At 39.5% G+C, this 23,906-nt stretch overlaps 1 protein-coding gene across 1 annotated transcript; it reads right to left on the reverse strand.

Annotated features, from left to right (window-relative positions):
• Positions 1–559: 559 nt before the first annotated feature.
• LOC145441268 (uncharacterized) lies at positions 560–12,873 on the reverse strand. Its single transcript, XM_080319088.1, has 5 exons — positions 12,714–12,873; positions 5,444–5,542; positions 3,884–3,967; positions 3,714–3,821; positions 560–1,252 (listed from the first exon to the last, which is right to left on the reverse strand). Exons 1-5 carry the CDS (start codon positions 12,799–12,801, stop codon positions 1,149–1,151), a joined length of 483 nt encoding a protein of 160 aa, XP_080175214.1. The 5' UTR covers positions 12,802–12,873; the 3' UTR covers positions 560–1,148.
• Between the last annotated feature and the right edge of the window lie 11,033 nt (positions 12,874–23,906).

Raw genomic sequence — 23,906 nt, forward strand, 5'->3', positions numbered from 1 at the left:
CCGACAGATTTGCGTCGTCTGTGACGCACAAATGCGTAACCTTACGTCGTGTAATTTGTCGGGACATCTAGCGACATGTAGATAGGCCTATTTTGACGCAATAGCGTCTTACATCCTGGATTTGTAGATCTACTAACTTCGAACGAACATCCAATGTTTTGGCATGCGAATCATCTACTTCTAAATCGAGAGATCTTGGAACTCGCAGATTAGGCGAAAATCCAGGATGTTTTTACTCAGCTTTTTGGCCTCCACCCCTAATTCGCGAGGGATACTGGTCGCTAGCGTTACAGCAACTCAAATTTTAGGATTTTTTGAAGGGGCCCGAGCCCTTAACCATGGAAACGCCACTGCCTTGACCTCTCAAATACATGGTTATGTTGCCACGAGAATAATTATTCTGGCCGTTCATAAAATTTCCTAGCAAGTTGCTGCAATATCGATAAAATTATGTACAGAATTAAAAAGATGTCAAAGAGACATATCTTATGCCCAAAAGAGCCATAGGTTCCCGACCACTGGTGTATACGATAACTATAAAGTGGTAATAACACGCGAAGAAAATATACATCATTTTTATTTCATACAGACGACAGTAAATACAAGTCTGCATAGAAAATATAATATCTATCATTATCACCATGAAGATGACACGTTAATGAAAAGCACAAATTTATAATTAATTATTATTATTAAACGATACACACGCAAGAATTATGGGAACTTGGTTCGCCTTCAATATCCAGAACAACAGCATGTAGAACTGACGTTCATGATGTAGATGAGCATTCCAATGCAAGGAAACAGCTCTATATCTTCAAGTAGCATCCGATATCCCATCACCCCCTGCTAACCACCCAAGTTTCAGGGTAAGATAGTCTCGACGGTCACTAAACACTTAGGTCACTGACACTGTCCATCAAACGTAAATCGTAACATTATGGAACGATATGGTGGATATACGGTCCGTTGCTTGTGAGTTGACAGAACTACTTTCCTAATGAATAGTCAGGAACTCTACGCTGCGATATAGACAAGGGAAGGTTCTGTGATAACATGACAACGGCGGAATTAGGAAAAAGACACAGTTTGAAGAATCTATGCGTTTGAAAGTAATTTTTCCAGCGATTCTGGATAGGATCCACAGCTCACGTGCGTCTCGACCGGCCGCCTCTGATAACGAAGGTGGAATTTGTTATCGTCATATTAACCGAGCCACCTCCATCGACAACTGTATGAGCCGTTGTCCCGCCTGTAATGAGAATATGCGACGCATTATACATAGGCACATACTGCACAAAGTTTTGCATTTCACAAAGCGCTTTGTCCCACTCGACCAAGAGCTAAGCTTGGGTATGTCACAAAATAGATGGAGAGAGTTCAAACAAACAAGCCTAAGCTATCGATTGAGCAACACTAATGTGAGAAAGCTCGCGCATTACAGCTAGTTTGACGCCAGCTACATACAATGCTCGAATTATGAAAATGTCAGCGATTTTTGAAGTGCCATTCGATACCATTCATTTGCACACACATGAGTGAATTCGCAACTGCGAGATACAAACGCTGAATTTGGAATGGAAAACTAATAGTGTAACAGTATGACGAATGCACAAACTTCCACGCCAGCAACACAACGATGTGCGATAAATGAATTCTTATTGAAAGCAACATTAGGCTACGTAGAAATATCCTCTCTACAAGAGTTCATTGATACATTATTTAGAACTAATTTTTCAGGTGGAAAATTATTGAATATGGCCACTCAAAGCTCGGCAGAATGGTCAACATCTCAAATTCATCGACTATTCAGAAAATAATAGATTTAATTAACGCTGATTACACAACGCACTTGAGGGCATAGGTGGTTTCGGAGCATGGAAGTAATGTTAACATACGATGCTATACAGCAGGGGCAGGCAACTTCTCCGGATATGGGAAAATGAAGCACTTGGCGGGCTGGATTACAGAATACATACATTATACATTAATCGCGTATTTATCTACCTATATAAGGAATAAATCGTAATTAATGTGAACATCAAGTTCAAAGCACAGACACCAAAACAGTAGCCTATTTAATGAACTTATTAACAGTAGCTGTTGAAGTCAATCAGGCATCTGTGGCCGGTCATAGTTGTCAACAAGTTCTTTGGACGCTGACTACATGTAGTATTTAGGAACCCTTATTAAAGACTGCACGTTAGCATCATTTATATTGAAACGTATCCTTGTCTCGTTAATGTTCACGATCGAAAATATATGTACACCCGACCAGACCAAGTAGTTTCATGTCCAACTTTCCCAGGTTGGCGAACTTGGATTCGTTCTGAGACGCATAAAATTTGATGATACTTTCAGATTAAAGAGCTTTTCGGAGGTACAGAACTTCATATATACAATTAAATAGTATAATCATACTGAAATGTACCCGAATATTTTTGGCTGACACTCGTCAGGGGTAATTGCCAGCAACTAGTAGAGAATTGGAAAGAATGTTGTATATCAACAATCGTATCACAAAATATGACGTCACCAACTTGAAATGTAATCTCAAATAAGAGAGCGTTCAATGTATCATTTTAAGATGGTACACGAGCTCCTTCTGTAGACAAAGCTTGGGCTGATGTATTATGATAAAGGTAGACTCCAAGGCACACAGATGAAAGTGAGCTGTCCCTTCCGACGACGGAAAATTTGTCTTCTCGATAATTTTTTGCACAAGCGGGATTATCCAACAAATGGTTGCCAATGGCATAGTTTCTGGCCTTTGATCGCTCAGCATCAAGATTGAGCGGATGAGTGATGGGCGAGCTTTTCACCAAGCGTGATGCACGTTTTCTACGATAGTTGATATACAATGCTCTTTCCAATTCTCTACTAGTTGCTGACGAGCATCATCCGAAAATATTCGGGTTCATACGGTAGAAGCTGTCCGCGGGCCGTATGTTGCCGGCCCCTTACACGCAAGCGCTTGTGAAAATATCAATAAACAGGGGATCCTATTAGCGTTCACTCTGGGAGACCAGTGGTCTGAACTTCGATAATTCTGTTGTAATTGATATTTTGGCAAAAACCACTAGACTTGAAGCCTACAGCGTACATGACTAGTAAGTTGTAATAGGTCTGTGTTTTTGATTTGAGCTTGTGTTTTGCGTCGTAATTTGCACTTCACTCGAAATCAATAACAAAAGCAAAACCAAAACAACCCACTCTAATTCTAGCGTTTGCTGGCAGCCATGCATCCAAAGCAGTTCAGTTTTGATTTCAGTCCCGTTGAGTCAAGTCCAGGGTAGACCAAGTGACGGTGCAAGTCATTCAATATTCGGGGTGAAAAATGCTGGTCAATAACACAGTACAATTCACCTTTTTATGGAGTTAAATACGGTACTGCGCTGTAAATCTGAGGTGGTCTCATATTAAATTTGAACATTTGAAAAACATTTTTACAGAAACCATCTTCCCCAGAAACCGCATTCGAACTTTTAGCTAGAGTTAAAATAAAATGGCTTTCCGAGCAAAAATCTCTGCTGCCAAAATGCTACCTCACACTTTAATGAGACCACATATTTAGAGATGCATTGCCCTGGGGAAACACTTGGAATATCAGCAAAACACTTGTAGGGGAATATCGTACCATCAACACAGAAGCAAAACACATGCGATATCTGCATAGTACAATATGAGACACAATAGATACCGAAAGAACTCACCGCTACCCCTTCCATCAATCACCACATTGGCATTATCCATGGTTTGATGGTAATTAGTAACTCCTGACAAGTGGTTGACGGCCGTGAGCTTGGAGTTACTGCCGGCGACTAGATAGATACAAGGTTCTGTAACCATCACAGTAAAGGTGTCGGCAGTCGCAAACACTTACCGACATATGTCTCCGTGTTGTCTTGCCTCACATGAACGTTGTCAACATCTTTCAACCGGTTTACAACGGCTTCTCCATCACCGCCTGCAATGTTCACGGAAATTCTACTAACATGTAGCCTACACGTATACCGTTAGTTTGATAGAATTGGAAGGGGCTAGACGGCTCACATTTCGAATGAGAATCAAATGGGGAGCCGAATGAAATTAAAAACTGATTTTCTTGATAGCGAAGATGATGAAAAATAACGTTATCTTGCTGTGGGATGGTACCAACTATTTTGCCCATTTTGCACAATGCCTCAAATAAATGATGACCGATGTCCTTAGTTCCCCATGCATGTTCTTTTTCATACATGGTTTGCAAATCAACAAGATCTAATGCTAATGGGTTGCGTGCTGAAATAGTATCAGGATCAGCATAAGGTACTCTGAATAGTCAGCTCAATACTGCTGTACCGCTACTGAATTTTCAAGCCAGTTTGCTTATAGCCAGATTTTCATGTTGATGGTATTTTTTGCGTAATTATCACAATCAGAGGACTCATAATCCTGGTTTCGGTGTTAACATGGAGGTAGATTTGCAAATTATATATTCGATTATATATTTTTGGGTCGCCAAGTTGTTAATAAATCCCAAATGCAACTTGCCGGAACAAACTATACTACCATTTGCAGCAGATGAAATATAGGACGGGGATACATGTAAATAAATATAAACATATAATGGCAACAATCAAAATCTCTTTTGTAACATTAGTTCAGGAAGGACAAGTGAGAGAATTCGGTGTCCTGACTGCCTGCAGTTGAAGCCCATGATGTCTGGTGGCTATCAGCATTAAAAACACAGCCTCTCAGTGCGATTGCAAGATGATTATACATTAGGGGTCTTCAAAAACGACTTTTATTCTTAAATAGTACTGGCTACTTGATAAAATTGTTAGGTTACCTAATTCAAGCCTACACACCAAATTTGGTTCAATTCCAACCAGTAGCCGCATTGCTACAGAAGAAAGTTTCTATTGGTCACCGTAAATACTATTTTATTCATAATCCAAAATTTTCGACGGCAATAACTCCGCTTCCACTGGTTGGAATTGAACCAAATTTGGTGAGCATCGTTTCTATAGACAACCTAACACTTTCATGAGGTGAACAGAAAATTTTCAAATTTTTTGTTATTTATTTTTATATAATAAATAGAAACTTTCTTCTCCTGTAGCAATGCGGCTACTGGTTGGAATTGAACCAAATTTGGTGTGTAGGCTTAAATTAGGTAACCTAACAATTTTATCAAGTAACCTAGTCAGTACGATTTGAGAAAAAAAGTCATTTTTTAAGACCCCTATCATACATGTATGAAAAAGCACTAATACCGTACTGAATTACCGGGATATAAAAACCAAGTTTAAGAATTGACGCATTTTTTCAATCGCTCAATGACATCGTCTTAAAGGTTAACATAGATTCTGTCTCTAAGTGTAAGCTCATTGTCCCCGAGGAACTCATGCTATCACAAGGAAGCTTTGAAAAATATATGGGGAAACTTCAATACCAGTACCTTGTACGATCATTGTAGCACCACTTTGATCAATGTCAACATCACCAGCGTCGGCAACTAAGTTGTATGCAGCCAAGCTCTCTTCCCCTTCTCGTCCTCCTAATTGATGGAAGGAGAATGGATCAAGAACTAAAACGATCTGATTCAAACCAATAAACATTTTGCAATTATTTGAACCAACACTTGGTGTCAGACTTGTTTGTGATTTGAGAGGAATTCGTCAGATATCCGTGACTTGCTATATGTATTATTCCCTTACCCAAGGTAAAACACAGGCCTACTAATGGAGTTCATAAAAACTAGGTCAAGCATGTCAAACATACTGCCTTCGGGCCCGGTCCGGTCTGGGATACTTTCCCAGTATGTGTAAAAGAATCTTAAATTTCACTATTTCCTTTGTAACAGACGTTAGAGGACAAAGGCGAATGCGAAATAATGATGACTGGTATGCCTATTTAGGTTCATAATTAGCATGTTTCAGCCCTACCTCAAAGCTCACGAAAGAAAAAAAGCACCACAAATCTTCGAAAAAGGAGAACACATGAAAGTCTACGAATTCAACAAATGATTATGCAACTCTCAAATTGTCATTTCGCACATAATTCTCAGTCACTCCGTGTCCAGTATCCACCAGAAAAAGTTGTTCGGTCACAATGCCAGGGTTGTAACCTAAGTCAATCTCAGTTTAATAGTTTCAACTCGAGTCAAGTCGGGTCATTTTCAATTCACCGCCGAGTCAAGTCCGAGTCCAAGTCACGGAGTATAGTGTCGAGCCCGAGTCATAGTGTTCACTGTTCAGTCTCGAGTTAATGTCATGTGAAACCCACTTTTTGCAACTCTGCTCGGTGATATCGAATGATTCGCATTCATAACTTAGGCTACTAATCTTCTCCACTTTTAACAGTGTCTGGTCGCATTTTCAAGTACCAGACTGATAGACGAAATAATAATATACAATTGAATAGTATATTCATATTGAAATGAACCCGAATATTTTCGGCTGACACTCGTCTGGGGTAATCAACAATCGTTGTTGATATACGCTGTTCTTTCGAATTCTCTACTAGTTGCTGACGATTACCCCTGACGAGTGTCAGCTGAAAATATGGCGCTTCTTCGATAAACGCCCGAGATAAAAACAGTGTTCCCCATGACACCCGTAAATGTTTCCCCATGAACACGATAAAATTTTATAAACGTCGAAATATTTTTTTTTGCATTTGAATTTTTGAATAGACTGATATCAGGGTTGGGGGAATGGAGATATTGGTGTTGAATGTGGGTTAGGGTCAAAGTTGGGTTTAACGAAATATATTGTTCACACCATTTTAAGATTTGAACAATAGGGAGTGTTGTGAAGCTTACCTAATTCCCTGAACTGAGACCTGATAAGACATTTGTGAGTCGTTTATTTGTCGTGTGAATGATAGATAAGAAGTATAAATCGTACGATGTTTGGTGCATGTAATACCACGTAGAGACGTTGATGCATTCGTTGGTGATTATTAGCTGGTGAGGAAGTCGATATACATGCATGATTATGAGCCGGTTCGGAAGTCGATAGACATTTATAAGTGCTTCGCTAATTGCGAGAAAGATATTGCATTTTGAACCGTACGTGAGATTCAATAAAATTACAAGTCGTGGAGACGGAACAAAATATATTCGTCAGTGTGATCCATCGAATACGTGTACAATAGACAGGCTTCGTGGTACGTCAGCCAACAAGGTCGTACGGCGTGTACGCCGGTCCGTCGAACGAAAGAAGAACACGCAGCGAATTGTAAACGCAACCTTCTTGGAGTCAGATATACAATTATACAACTACAAACGTTCGCTCTGCGTTAAAGTGGTTGACCTTCCGACGTTCAATCAATCAAGACCGACCGGCCGGCCGACCGAAGACAGTCAATACGAAGATTCGCCTTGCAAAAACGGCGACGGTGAAAACGTTCAATCAACATTCAGTGACGAGGACGGACATCAAAAGTAATCGCGACGTTCTCGCAAAACGAATTGACAATCGAAGATTCGCCTTGCACGACGGCGAGAAAGAGCAATACAGCAACGGACCACGGAAACGATCAATATAAAGATTCGCCTTGCAAAACGGCGACGGTGGGAACGTTCAATCCACAATCAGTGACGAGGACGGACATCAAAAGCAATCGCGACGTTATCGCAAGAAGAATTGACAACGAAGAGCGCCTGCGCAGAAGATACGGAGGATTGTAACATATTTTGAAGTTAAGTAGCATTCCCGGAGAGGGTTTTGCATTTTATTTCGGTTTCAGAGACGGTGGAGTGTGTAGTGAATTGCATAAATATCAGAATTAATTCTTTGAGTCATGTCAGAGAGTCGAGATATGTTGTAAATGTGTATTGTGGTGTGAATATTCCATTTCCGATGAATTAAGTAAATTAAAAGTAGATGATTTCTAGTATTGCGGTGTAAATTCCATGTGGCTTACTTTAATTTTGTTTTCTCAGTGATATAGCCAATAATTCGTGCTAGAAGCTGATCTGTTTTTGCGGCGGAATCTTCGTCTGTGTGCAGTGCGACATTTGCGTGTACGGGCAACGAAAAGGTAATCATTTTCAATTCTCGCATGAGCAATTGCTATTCACTGTCATAAATGGAAGTGGAAAGTAGTGACAACGAACCTCTGGATAGATTCACTTCTCGCGAGATCACTATCGATCGACCTTTTAACAAGCAGGAACCGGCGCTGTATTTCAGAATATTTGAACATCAGCTCGAGGGCGAGAATGTACGGTCGCAAAAAGCTAAATATCTCATTTTGCTGAGGAACTTGAATGACGCGCAATTCGACGCTATTGACGAAAGTGTTCCTAGCTCACATGATCCTAATTGCTACGATTTGCTTAAAAAAGTTCTGTTGGACCGTTTTGATGTTACGATTACTCAGAAGTTAAATAACTTTTATGCCGAGGCAGTTCCGGGCATGAACCCCAGAGCTCTGAAATCGCTGATTAATGCATCACACGGATTAGAAAAATTTAAGGTAGATCGATTTTATTCTCTTGCACTACGACGTTAGTTGGTTGCTGTTATTGGGATATTGACAAAGTATAGTTTAGTAGAGTAACTTGCAATCATTGGTTTCTCTACCCAGGTAGGGGTCGCATTTCCTGCGGGTCAAATACTGCGTTGCTTGCAGATGTATGACGCAGGTGCTTATATAGCATGATGTTTTGTTAAGAGATGTGTGCGGGTAAACCCGTGGCAAGAAGGCTACCCTATTTATTCGATGCCATGATGCATCCAATAGCTGAATAGCTTGATATGTATGTGTGATGAATAATGATATATTGCAAGCCTTATGAAGAGATATTAGGCCTCTGCCATACGACGATACCCTTATGTTGAGTATATCATTGAGAAAATATGCACCGCGGTAGTGCATGATATTTGCAAACATTGCTTTGCATGTAATACAATAAATAGGGCACACTCTCGTTCGGTTGGTATATATCAACGTTAAATGCTACGTGATATGAATTAGGAAGTTTCATATCAATTTAGAATAAAATGACTGCAAGTGAATTTAGGCCTTTTAATACCCATAACAGTGTCTTGCTGATTAGTTCGTGTGCGAGTGATATTATCGGTTTCCTGAATGCCCAATGTAATGTATCCTTGTTGCCGTAATATCGTGTATGTGTTGTTTTGAGGTATTAAGTGATGTTTGTGTTTTTTTTTTTTGATCGCCTAATGTTGTTGATTTGTAAACTCCGCGGGAAATCCGGGTGACGTACATGTAATTTTGTCTAGTTGTGATGACAGCGGTAGCGACTGTCCGGGTAGTGTTAGTGACGCGTCCCGAGAGCGATTGTCCGAGTAGTATTGGTAGCGCGTCCCGAGAGCGTATCTCTGATAGCTTACCTGTTGAGGTTGATCGCGATAATAATGGACATGAATCCAAATCTAAGACCCAAACATGTAATGAAGGCAGAACTCTCAACGAGTCAAGTCCAAGATATACGTCCAGAGGGAGACGAATTGTTAGACCAAGACATTTGAATGATTATGTGTTGCAGTAAATCGCGTAGAATATAGATACGCATGATTGAAAATTGTGCCTTGTGCATTAATACGCTATGTAAATGCAGGATTGCTGCATCATGTTGTGACTCCCCGTTGTAGAATGTAAGGTGGGGTCACCGAAGCTCATTGCTGAAGTATGCGATGTATTAATAAATGCTGACATCGAAATGTTAGGCTCGTGTAGGCCCGCTTATGCGTCACGGAACTGTGCGTCATATTTGAGATGGTCACGGCAGAATTGTCGTTGAGTTGCCATAAGCCCTCTGTTGTTGCGCGCGAACAACATGGATTTGGTAGGAATGATTGCTGTTCCCGCTGGACGGGTTTTAACAGTAATAGGGGGGAGAGTAGAAGGAGTGACGGATGACAGTGAATAACATGTTCTGTGGGTTTTGAAGCATGATTGCTGAATGAATTATGGTGTTGACCTTGCATACACGTAGATGGTATTCGTCAGCGCATATAGACTGGTTTCGTCTATGAATTACATTGTATATGTCCCATTTAGTTTATATTCATTATTCATTTTCATTACTTTGTGGTGCATGCGAACAAAATATATTCGTCAGTGTGATCCATCGAATACGTGTACAATAGACAGGCTTCGTGGTACGTCAGCCATAAGGCCGGTCCGTCGAACGAAAGAAGAAACACGCAGCGAATTGTAAACGCAACCTTCTTGGAGTCAGATATACAATTATACAACTACAAACGTTCGCTCTGCGTTAAATTGGGGTTAGGGTATCCCAAGATTACGGTTGGGGGAGGGGGTAATAGGGAAGAGGAAGGAGGGATATTAGGGTTGAATGTGGGTTAGGGTCAAATTTGAGGTTAGGGTATCCCAAGTTTAGGGTAGGGGCCTGGGGGAGAGGGGGATATTAGGGTTGCAGAGGGGTATTAGGGTTGGATGTGGGTTAGGGTTAAGGTTGGGGTCAAAGTTTAGGTTGGTGTATCCCTAACCCACATCCAAGCCCCTCCCCCAACCGTAATATTGGGACACCCTAACCTCAACTTTGACCCCTACCCTAACCCACATCCAACTCTACGAACCCCCCCCCCCCAACCCGAATATACCCATTCCCCAAATCTAATGCTGGGATATCCCAACCTCAACTTTGACCCTAACCCTAACCCACATCCAACTCTTATACCCCTCCCCCAACCCTAATATCCCCCTTCCCCAACCCTAATCTTTGGATACCCTAACCCCAACTTTTACCCTAACTCACATCCAACCCTAATATCCCTCCTTCCTCTTTGCTAATACCCCCTCCCCCAACCCTATTCTTGGGATACCCTAACCCCAACGTTGACCCTAACCACCACCAACCCTAATATATGTCTCTCCAAAGGCAAAAAAAACAATTTATTTGGACGTTTATAAAATTGTATCGTGCTCATGGGAAGCACTTGCTGGTGTTACGTGAAACACTGTTTCGATCTCGGGCGTATATCGAAGAAGCGCCGAAAATATTCGGGTTCATTTCAATATGAATATACTATTCAATTGTATATTCAAGTTCTGTACCTCAAAGAAGCTGTTGAAATAATAATAGTGTGCTAACTTTGCTATTCTTCAAAATTACAATGAAATGCCTGGCTTGGTAGACCCAGTCTCGAGTCATATGACTTGATCCGAGTCATGTGCAATAACTCAAGTTCGAGTGCAGGTCGAGTCAATACACAAATTGACTCGAGTCTAGACATTTTTCGTTTTCAAGAAAATCGAGACTCGAGTTTGACTCGAGTCATTACAACCCTTCACAATGCTTCTGCAGTTCTATAACTTTTGACTCAATTGTGCATGTGCAGTGCAGCCATAGAATAGCCTAGAGTCGGCTGGTCAATCTTTGTACACAAAATGCATTTTAAAAGTATGTCAATTCAAGCAAACATAATTTATCTATCAATTCAAGCAAACATAATTTATCTATAGGTGTTTGTTGCGGCATCGGTTCAGTGATTCAAAACTGCAATACTAGTGTACTTGATAAACTAATCTTGTTTTAGCCTAATCATTTCCATTGTTTTGAGTTGAATTTGTCGCCTTACTCGGTACCAGTGTTGGGATCAAGTCACCTCAGAAAGTTGAAATAAATGGTAACAATGATAAGATGCAACACACTACCCAACTACAAATCCATGATATAGGCCTACAATTTATGCAAATTATGCCTGCTCCCAGCTTCAATTGTTGATGAGCAAACTAAATGTATAAACGATACTTGTTTGAATGAAATCATAGAAGAGGGTTGGGTTGGTCATATGAGCACATGGCCCTGAGAGCAGTTTATAGAACAGAGATGCATTGCTATTTTTCAATTTACATTATTAGGCCTACTAGTTTACGACAACGTAAGCTCTGGTCGCTTCGTTTGCAGTCAATTTAATTGTGATATAACAATGGAGGCTTGGTAATATGAACAATAATTGAGTAATTGGTTGCTCTCACAGACCACAACAGCATATCGTTACAGTCCAAACTTATACGAGATACAGAGATTCAATTGACAGTGATTACTCATGCATGACTTGAAGTTGACTCGTAAATTTTGCTTTGAGTCACGAGTCCATCCACATTTCCGAAACATTGAGTCAAGTCAAGTCATTTTTGCAAAGTCAATTCGTACGAAAAATTTTACTCGAGTCATCACAACACTCCTAGATACCCAATGATAGGTATTTTGATATGTAGGCTATCTAACAACAGCGGATCAAGTTACAGCATTGTACAGAAAAATTAGGATTTGATGTCGACATGGTCAATATTTCACTGGTCTGGCCTGCATGAGATCAGATGGTAGGCTTTAAAACAAGAGACTCAAATTCTGCATCTAAAATTTAGTATCAAGCAAAATTGCAATGATTGTTACTTGATATTGACATATATGGTAGTCATGTTTGACGGAAAGATGGCCAGTCATCACATTATAATCGGAACACGAACATTAAACCTGATTAATTTTACCTCAGTATGTCCGTTGTCGTTGTCCAATGTATGACCAATTGATTGGACGGGTTAGAATTTGTGAATTGGCTTTGTACTCAAATTACAACATTGCTCTGTAACACTGTCAAGTTACCAATGGATACACAAGACAAAACAAAATGATTACATAAATTTGCGGTAGCCGGTAGGCACTACTATAATTATGATGCAATACTTCAAAATTAAGAATTCTGAACGGGGATCATACTTACCAACAATCAACTGTTCACCTTGTTGATTTAAGTTGACTGTATCAGTTTCAGCCACAAAATTTTCAATGTCTGCATTTTTCAGATCCATACCTGCCTTCAATTCAACTACCAATACCAGGAACCTATCAATTCAAAAATATAAATTAGCCGCCAGAGACAGAGGTAGCCAGTAAAAAGGAATTTCCAGAGTAGGCCTACTTGAATGGTTTCTAGGTAATTGACCTATGTCGTCAAGCAGTCATGTTTTGCGACTTTACCACTTGCCACTTCTACTTGATACTAACAAAAACAAATAACAGTTCACACTTGGGACATATAAAGTAGAAGGTAGTTTTAGGAAAAGTTTGTAACATCTGTAACACTGTATATCACATTAACTGAATATTTTTGTTGATATTGGAGTATGGCTAAAATGAAAAATAGGCCTATTCGCTTCACTCCCTAGACTTTTTTTATCTTGGTTCGATGAATGCACACTATATAGAAGTGTGTGATGTAAGTGCGGGTAGGCCTATCACAAAAACATCAAAACTCAGTTCGATGCATGATATAACGCAAACATACCAAAACATTAGCCCACAGATATAATGGAAATATAAGACAAGAGATGCAATGCAACGCTTACAGTTGTGTGAACATTGACGATTGAATAAAGTACTGAGATAAGCCCAGCGAATCAAATACAAGTCCTAGAAAAACATCTGAATGATGCTGTACAGATTTTTCCAAAAACTACTTTCGAAATCAGATAGTCCAGATACCAATCCAACGAGAATACAAGAAATATCCACAATAAGATATAATTTTGATTGCAAAAATAGAAATATTATTTCAAATACCGCTAACCTTCCCTATCTTTTGACAACAGTCTGAGGATATGTTGGACATAATCCAGGTCTCCCTATGCTTTTCAACGTACTAAGGTACTGTCCCGTTTTCCCTAGTTCTGCTTTAAATGGAAATGCTGGTCAAGTGACCAACTATTTGCAACATGTATGCCTCCTTTTTTCGTCCTTTACATCTTAAATCCTCCATTACAAATACCGGAAATAATTTGCAGCCTATCTTGGTGTCTTTATTGCAATTACTGCATTAGCAGTTAGCACCATAAATCATTAGATCCGATGTTAGATGAAACTTTGCTAGGTCACTTTTAACGCTGTACGAGAGGGTGGACGGCTCGACGCTGAAACGCTGAGAAGGTCCCCAAATCACGGAAATCAAGGAAAAATTACTTTGTACGCGGAAGGCGTAGCAGTGGATGCGGAACTACAACTACAGACTGACTGCTGTCATCCTGTCATCTGGGCCGAATACTTGTATGAAATTTCCTAAGCGGAAAACAGATATGACCTACCATGACTATTTTAAATAAATTTACTCCTGGAGGATGAGTTGATACCTTTTCTGGGTTCAATAGTGGTATAAATTACACAACAACCTCAAACAACTTATTTAAGCAGCATAAGTACCAGGAAACGCCGCCTAAATATGTGTGATGTGATGGCATTCGCAACAATACGCAATTGCTTCTGTCAATATATCTGATGTGTACGGTACCTGATTCTTTGTTCCGGAAGATGAGTTATACCTTTTCTGAATCTAATAGCCATATATTTTACACCCAAACTGCTGACAACTCATTTCAAGGTACACAACCCTCCGCAAAATTCACCCAAATGCGTGTGATATGATCGCATTTTGCGACAAATGCGCAATCTCTTCACACGATTTGACCATAATGTCCACATATTACATATCTTATCGGTAGGGTAGGTTAAACTTTGTTCCGGAAAATGAATTATAGCTTTACTGAATCAAATAGTCGTATATTTTACAGCCAAACTGAAGACAACTTATTTTGAGGTACACAACCGTCTGCAAAATTCACCTAAATGTGTGTAATATGATCGCATTTTGCGACAATTCACAATCGCTTCACACGATTTGACCATGTCAATATATCCTATCGGTAGGGTAACTTATATTTTGTTCCGGAAGATGAGTTATATATTTTCTGAATCTAATAGTCATCTATGTTACACCCAGACTACGGACAACATATTTCGAGGTACACAAGTAACCCGAAAATCCACCTAAATATGTCGGATCTGATCGCCCGAGAGGGCAATGCAGAATCGTTTCTTGCAATTTGACCATGTCAAGATATCTTATCGGTAGGGTAAGTTAAACTTTGTTCCGGAAGATGAATTGTAGCTTTACTGAATCAAATAGTCGTATATTTTACACCCAGACTGAAGACAACTTATTTTGAGGTACACAACCGTCTGCAAAATTCACCTAAATGTGTGTGATATGATCGCATTTTACGACAATGCACATTGCACAATCGCTTCACACGATTTGACCATGTCAATATATTTTATCGGTAGGGTGACTTCTACTTTGTTCCGAAAGATTAATTATACATTTTCTGAATCTAATAGCCATATACTTTACACCCAGACTGCGGATAACTCATTTTGAGGTACACAACCCTCTGCAAAATTCACCTAAATGTGTGTGATACGATCGCATTTTCGACAATGCACAATTGATTCACACGCTTTTACTATGGCAATATATCTTGTCGGTGGGGTAACTTAAACTTTGTTCCGGAAGATTAGTTATCTCTTTTCTGATTGTTATCGTCATATACTTTGAATAATAACCATAGTGATGACCGATGTTCAGGTGTAAAAACAATAATTTTTATTTTCAACGAAAATGAAAGAACGGGCGATTGATTTTTTACAATTAAGCCGCGTCGAAAAATATTTGGCCATTTGCTCTGATGAGATCGAAGGCTTTTTTGACGTCCACAAAATGTACCTGATAGTCGTTGAAACATATAGCCCCCCCCCCCCCAAGGCAATTGAATGAGTGCGACATCGAATGACCACCAGCATCATTGTAACCTTTATGAGTTATTGCGGATTTCAAAGCAATACTTTGATCTTTTCGTCAATTTGAATTGACGTAGCGGCTGTTGAGGTGCCAGTTGATTGTCTTGACAACGAAATGATTAGAACATTAGAGATCGACGCCAAATTAATTATGACCAAGTTTTTGGCGGAGTTGCAGACGCTGCCATTTCTGAAATCAATTTCGTTTTTGAAATGGTCCAAACAAGTTTGTATGCTTGTGCAAGAAGTGGGTACTGGGAGCATCAGATCGATTATTCGATTATTCTGCTTATAAATTGAATTACCACAGCTGCAGCATGGAGATTCACGTTCAACGGTCACGAATGGTACGCAGTTGAAATATTCCAAGACAGTTGATACGTAAGGTGATGACAGCAACTCTTCAGAATCCAACTGATCGCCAGGGTTGTAATGACTCGAGTCATGACTCGACTCGAGTCAGACTCGAGTCACGATTTTTTTATGACTCGACTTGACTCGAGTCATTTTCTTGAAATGGGAAAATGACTCGACTCGACTCGAGTCAATATTTGGATTGACTCGACTTGTACTCGAGTCATTACGCATGACTCGACCCAAGTCATTGACTCGGCTTATTTTATATGACTTGAAGATGAAGAAATTTGCGAATCATAATGGCTAGATTAACGCATCCGACGAATTCTGCCGACATCGCTATTTGTCACCACTGCTTTCGTAGCACTTGTCTGATATCAGATATGCCGCCGTAAAAACAACAGAAAATTATACATAGTAGCAATGCATTGTACAAAATCGTCCAGTGATGAAGAGGTAATAGATCCTCCGCAATTAAAGTACTCAAGACTTTTCAATTATACAAGCAAACAATTGAATCAAAGTTCAATTAGAGCCAATGAAATGACTCAGATGGTGAAGAGACTGATAAGCTCATGTGTAGATTTGAAGGCGATGATTCTTTGCATTTTTGGGCGACTAGAAAGAATGAGTATTCAATGCTCTTCAGTGTGGTTCAAAAATGCTTGTCAATTCCTGCATCTAGTGCACTAGTGGAGCGTGTAATCAGTAGATGTGGATTCATTCTACGGCCATGCCGCTTTAACATATTTGAGGATCTCCTTTCCACATTAGTATTTTTGAGGTGTAACTCAGTGATTTGATCTGCTGTCTGTGAAAACACACAATGCCCCTCGTCCATTTGACGTTTTGCTAGGTATGTGCATTGTGCACGTGAGTAATAATGAATGGCTATAATGTTGTGTGATGTTTGTACAATATGGCTGTTTTAAATAATTTCCTTTTTATTTTACTGGGTGGTTACCAGAGTTGGATCAATTACATTATTTCAGTTCAATTACAATTACAATTACAATTACTTTCATGCATGTTTCAATTACATTACAATTACAATTACTCCATACTAAAAATATCAAATTACAATTACAATTACTCCTTGCATGCTTCAATTACATTACAATTACAATTACAATTGCTGCTGTTGAACATGTCATTGTATAATCATAAATTCAACCGTGCTCCTTGACAACCGTAGCGTCGTAATTAACAACAATTCAAGTATTCATGTTTCATTCATGATACACAAATACCCGTTAATTAATTTTTAAAAAAACGTTTTTGAACTATTCCAGTATGCAGTATGTCGTTGAAAAAAGTATTATAATATATACACGTGTTGGATTTGCGTATATCGTCTATAATTAAAGAAATAATATTTTTTTTATCGAGGGACGTAGGAATTAGGATGAGGAGTAAAAACAAAACCGTGCTTTGTCAGATAAGACGTTATATAATATCCAGTGGTCTGGTTAGTTAGCCAGACGAAGTAACGATGCAGCATCGTGATCTGAAATCGTATTGTAGATTGCCAACCCACGGATAGATGCGCAAGATGTGAGTCACGGATGAATGCACCGACAAACGTACTGCAGAGCCGGCTAAAAGCAGCAAACTTTGTAGTCATAGAGCTGGCGATCCAAGCGTCCAAATTTGATGCATCTGGTCTTTATCGTAAGCTATTGATGCACTAATTCCGAAAATACAAATCAAAATCTCGTCAGGGCTATGTAACTGCTCCAAAATAGCCGTTTAAGGCCGACTGTTCTGAAAAGTGAGAGCGCCGCGGCAGCATGACCACAATAATGACCAATTACGCCCAGCGATTGTTCAGAACAATGCCGATTCCCAGACTTTCACGACTATTTTGGGATGGTACCATTGCCTGGAAATATACTTTTATTGCGGAATCAGTGCGACACTAGCTTTCGATTAGGACCATACATATGAAATTTCGACGCTTGGATCGCCAGCTATGGGACTATCAATTCTGCTGCTTTTAGCCGGCTCAGCAGTTCGCTTCTCGGCGTATTCAATCGTGAGTCACGTGTTGCGAATCCATCCGTTGGTTAGTAATCTAATAATTGTATACAATGGAAGCCGAGGCCAGCATAGCGGTAAAAAGGAAAAACTTCGCCCGCAAGAGCGCAGTCAAGGGCTTCCGCGAATGGATCCACCAAATTCCTTGTCGACATTTAAAGAGAATGCATTATAAGTCAATTATTTTATGTTGTGCTTGTCAGGTCTCAATAGCAATTTAATGTAATTGAAATTGTAATTGAGCAAAATTTTTGTCAAATTACAATTACAATTACAATTACACAAAATAAAAATGCTTCAATTACAATTACATTACAATTACATTGAAAAATGTAATTATAACATTCAGCTCAATTACAAATTACAATTGATCCAACTCTGGTGGTTACTTGATAAAATTGTTATGTTGCATAAAAGGAACACTGAATCTGGCTTAATTTGAAAAAAGTGGAATCAATGATGTGAGAGGAGAATATTTTGGATTTGAAAATAAATGGAGTATTTTAGTGAGAAATTCTTTCATATAATATAATTACATAGTAGTAAGCCGACTATTTTTTCACATCCAAAACATTTTACTCTAATAACTTCACTTTTTCTAGTTGGAATTGAGTCAAATTTGCTAGGAATCATATTTTTACACAATGTAACAATATCATGAGATAGCCGGTAAAATTCGAAAATCTCTATTTGTAATTAGTCTAAAATTTTCTTTCATAGCATTGCTTTCTACTGGTTGGAATTGAGCCAAATTTGATTTTTTAGGCAATCTAGCAATTTTAAGAAGTAGCCGGAAAATTTGAAAAAATGCTTTTGAACAGCCCCATTAAACAATTATTTCTCCAATGCTGTATCTGCGATGTAGTCTGTAATGCAATTGGGAAAACCTTTAGTATAATCGAAGGGTTTCTGTTCTGTTGTCACTGCACAATGCACATAGTTGCATCCATGCTTTTTCAGCATGCTGGCCTGTTGTAAATACCTCTACATAAACATGCATCTATTGATTCTCTATCAACTAGTATCTTGACGTGAATTTGTTGGTTCTCTATCAGATAGTATGTAGACGTGAATTCGTTGGTTCTCTATCAGCTATTTGTGAACTATCGTCGATGTGTTCATAATAAAAACTGAATGCTTGTATTGGTGATGTATCAGACTGACAAGAGAGATATTTGATTTTAAGTTCTAATATTAGTAAAGTTATCTTTAGCGTCGGTAAATGTGGCCGGGACCTGTCCGTTATCTGCCTAAATAAACACGTGCCAAGACTCTGATAGGGACAAAATGAGCATGTTTCGCAAACAAGGAATTCGATATTACCCAAGCAGGATTGAAAACATGAGTTGAACATGACTTCAATACTGTGACTTGGACTCGACTCGAGTCATAACACCATGACTCGGACTTGACCCTTTAAACGGTGACTTGGACTCGGACTCGAGTCTGTGATGAATTGAAAATGACTCGACTCGACTCGAGTCAAAACCACAAAAGTATGATTGACTCGTGACTCGGAACCATGTGACTTGGTTACAACCCTGCTGATCGCCATAGACGAAATCGCAGAGATCGCATGCTTCTTTAACCGACAGGTCATAAAAATCATCAGCAATCTCCTGTCTTGTCATTACTAGCTTCAATAATTCGAAATATTTATTGCCTGGTATGAACGACATCAAAGAGTTCGTCTACTTCAAAATGTGACATAGTGACTGTGTCACAGCATTAAACCAGCATGTATTTCGGGTGTTTTTCAATGCCGGATAAGCTTTAGTGAGGACTCCATGCTTATCATCCTTCATCAAAAGAAGTGGAGACTGCTGTGTTCAATTAGCAAAGACGAAAAAGATGATTTCGATCCTACTACGCATCATGTCTGGTAATCTCGGTGGCAATATCTCCTTGCACTAAGTGTTGGCAGCCAAGCAAACGCAAACGCCGCAGCTCATTCCGTCAGTCTGCTTTACCAAACATTTCATTTCGAATTGGAGTTCGTCAATTTTGAATTTCCGGAGAAAAAACCCTTGAAATTGCTTTTCAACTTCGATAGCAAACAGTTTCATAATTTGTGATCAGCCAGGGAGTTTATAATTGCAATTTGGCTATTTGATTTTGAAAATGAAATGAGTATAAAGTGATCTTCCGATATCAGTGGAAACAGCAAGTGGTCGCACACCTCACCGTCATCATTTTCGAGTCGACGATGAAATTTTTCCGACAATTTTTCCGTCAATAATACTCCTGGTGACATCACACGGGACTGCGCAGACATGCTCAAATCGTGTGAAGCGGTTGTGAATTGCCGTTTGTAGCGATCAGATCTGACATATTTAGGTGGATTTTAGGGTTACTTTTGTACCTCGAAATAAGCTGTCTCTAGTCTGGGTGTGAAATGGATGATTATCAGATTCAGAAAATGTATAACTCATCTTTCGGAACAAAGACCCTGCCGATAAGATGTATTGACATGGTTAAATCGTGTGAAGCGATTGTGAATAGTCGCAAAATGCGATCAGATCCGACATATTTAGGTGAACTTTAGGGTTACTTGTGTACCTCAAAATAAGTTGTCTCCAGTTTGGGTGTACAATAGATGACTATTAGATTCAGAAAAGGTGTAACTTATATTTCGGAGCAAAGTATAAGTCACCCTATCGATAAGATATATTGACATGGTCAAATCGCGTGAAGCGGTTGTGGTTTGTCGCAAAATGCGATTTTATCACACGCATTTAGTTGAATTTTTTCAGAGGGTTATGTACCTCGAAATGAGTTGTCCGCAGTCTGGGTGTAAAATAGATGACTATTAGATTCAAGGTATAATTCATCTTCCGGAACAAAGTTTAACTTACCCTACCGATAAGATATGTTGATATGGTCAAATTGCATGAAACGATTCTGCATTGCCCTCTCGGGCGATCATATCCGACATATTTAGGTGGATTTTAGGGTTACTTGTGTACCTCAAAATAAGTTGTCTCCAGTTTGGGTGTACAATAGATTACTATTAGATTCAGAAAAGGTACAACTTATATTTCGGAACAAAGTATAAGTCACCCTACCGATAAGATATATTGACATGGTCAAATCGTGTGAAGCGATTGTGAATTGTCGCAAATTACGATCATATCACTTACAGTTAGGTGAATTTTGCGGACGATTATGTACTTCAAATTAAGTCATTTTAGATTCGGGTGTAAAGTAGGCCTAGATGTCTAGTCGATTCAGAAAATGTATAACTCATCTTTCGGAACAAAGTATAAGTCACCCTACCGATAAGATACGTTGACATGGTCAAATCGTGTGAAGTGTTGTGGTTTGTCGCAAAATGCGATCATATCACACGCATTTGGGTGAATTTTGCGGAGGGTTGTGTACCTTGAAATGAGTTGTCAGCAGTTTGGGTGTAAAATATATGGCTATTAGATTCAGAAAAGGTATAACTCATATTCGCGGAACAAAGAATCAGGTATCGTACACATCAGATATATTGACAGAAGCAATTGCGTATTGTTGCGAATGCCATCACATCACACATATTTAGGCGGCGTTTCCTGGTACTTATGCTGCTTAAATAAGTTGTTTGAGGTTGTTATGTAATTTAGACCACTATTGAACCCAGAAAAGGTATCAACTCATCCTCCAGGAGTAAATTTGTTTAAAATAGTTATGGTAGGTCATATCTTTTTTCCGCTTAGGAAATTTCATACAAGTATTCGGCCCAGGGAGAGCAGTAACTACAGCTGTAAGCACACTATGCTGAAAGTAAACTGTACCGATAGCGGATTTATGACTTTCCAATCCAAATCCTGCTCCACTATGGTCCACATTAGGGATGGTGTGAACCTCTGAAAGGTTCAGGTTCGTGTGAACGCGAACCATTTTGAAAGGTTCTGTGTGAACACGAACGTGAACCTCGTGACGTCACGTGACGTCATATTGCTAATTCCAACCCTTTCTTTCAATGAAGTGATAGCCTATGCCCTATATTAATGTACACGATACTTAGCGAAGATTCGGCCCACATAATGCCACAATGATGAAGCACATATCGGCGTTTTAAACGTCGCTAAATGTATCAATTGCGGTAATCAAAGGATATAATAATTGCATAAAATCAGTACCTTCCGTCGCTTTGCCAACAATTTCGACGAGGACTTACCAAGGAATATAAGCTTACGCCTTAACGGTCCTAGCCAGACCGGACAGTGTGTTCGGAGTCTGAGTATTGATTCATTGATATTGAGCAGAGTGTACAACTGGTTTCTATACTCGCTACCGATACCACAAACAACAAGTTATGCAACAGTAGCAAGCACCTTAATCGCACGAATTTGGTTTTAATGATACAGTAAAGATATGAAGTCAAGATTGACCCAGTACGACCGTTCGATTTTTTACATCAGAAGACGATATCAATGTCATTGATTGGTTGAATAAGCATCATTCGCTGACTACGTATATCGATTGCGGGTCAAGCTCACAGCAGAGAGTCACTAAATATTTACAAACGGAAAGCTGGATGTTCCGAGAAAATTTTTGCAGCAAAGCAAGTAAAACTTTTAAGGTTGTCGAGGTGAATGGTGCATGCTCGCTTAGTGTTGATTTTCTATGCTGCCAGCACCATGCATGGAGTGGCCCGCAGTTGAAATGCAATAAATTTGAGCCAAAGATCTTATAATGGAGTGAAAATTACAATTTACCAAAAGGTTCACAGTGCAGAACCTACCAAGGTTCTGTTGTGAACGCGAACCTCTAAATTTCCGAGGTTCACACACAGAACGCGAACGTGAACCTCACGTTCACACCATCCCTAGTCCACATCAAAGATTGAAATCCAAGTCCAACTCCAGTATTCGGTAGGGCCGTAACTTATAGTACCATACCTCCTCTTTTAAGAGGATTTGTCCTCTTTTTCGATTTTTTTTTGAAAGTGTCCTCGGGGGACGCCCAAATGTCCTCTTTTTTGGAGATTTCTGGTTAAATATAGGCCCAAATTCGACTAAGATACAGTACATCAGCACTGAAGTAACACTCCGGCGGGTGTTTTCCGGGAGCTGAGCTGGAAAGTTCATCATCATCATCATTGGTTTATTAGCAATTTTATCAGTTCAATACACCACAAAAAATCAATCAATCAATCAAACAATCATTTATTCGTCACGCCAGTGAAAACCCGGTACGGACCAGGATGACGACGCCGCCGCAAGGCCTTAAGGCAGTGGTTCTCAACCTTTTTGTCTTCGTGGACCCCTTTTGGAGCGTCAAGAACCCCGCGGACCCCCAAAACTTTAGTTTAAATTTAGGTCAATTTGGCGTGATAGCGTAGTGGTATAATCCACAGCAGCAACAGCACTGGGTTGCGGTTACTCCAGAATACCTACCCATGCTTCGGTGGTTTATCAAAGTTTCTCCTTGCCATCTCATCCGTGTAAGAGGTGTCTTATAAAAGCCTAGATGTGGGTCATGATATAAGTCGGCAGCTACGGAATAGAAATGAAGAAAATTGACCTGGTGCGAATGACCATATTAGTTGACAAACACCATGAATACCACAAACAAGCTCAATTATCGTGCAACCGTCATCTGTGTTTTACGAATATTAATTTCTGGCTAGTGCCAAATGTAGCAAAAAATAACATCGCACTATTTATATTGAAATTGGGCTGACGGTAGCGAGTTTTGTAGCTGCATTTCTTGAATTACGTGGTCGTGTCTTGAAAATACGACTCTTCGGTTTGATATGAACGATTGCCGAAAATTTATTTCCACAAATATAGGTGGTGGCGAATGGTAGGCTATAATAACGGGCACCGACGACCCATTTGAGTATGATCGAAGCATATATACCATCAAAATTGAGACTCGGATTTGTCATTGAACATATAAC

Source organism: Botryllus schlosseri, chromosome 6 (genome assembly GCF_051294905.1).
Source record: "Botryllus schlosseri isolate E-star chromosome 6, Bs_hap1, whole genome shotgun sequence".
In the NCBI taxonomy this organism is placed as follows: domain Eukaryota; kingdom Metazoa; phylum Chordata; class Ascidiacea; order Stolidobranchia; family Styelidae; genus Botryllus; species Botryllus schlosseri.

What these genes read in the sequence shown, in the direction of transcription:
- LOC145441268 (XM_080319088.1), bottom strand. Translation starts at nt 12,801, where the DNA reads ATGGATCTGAAAAATGCAGACATTGAAAATTTTGTGGCTGAAACTGAT. An exon ending in AGGTGAACAGTTGATTGTTG is followed by an intron (nt 5,543 to 12,713) that starts GTAAGTATGATC and finishes TCCATCAATTAG; the next exon opens with GAGGACGAGAAGGGGAAGAG. An exon ending in CAACACGGAGACATATGTCG is followed by an intron (nt 3,822 to 3,883) that starts GTAAGTGTTTGC and finishes GTATCTATCTAG; the next exon opens with TCGCCGGCAGTAACTCCAAG.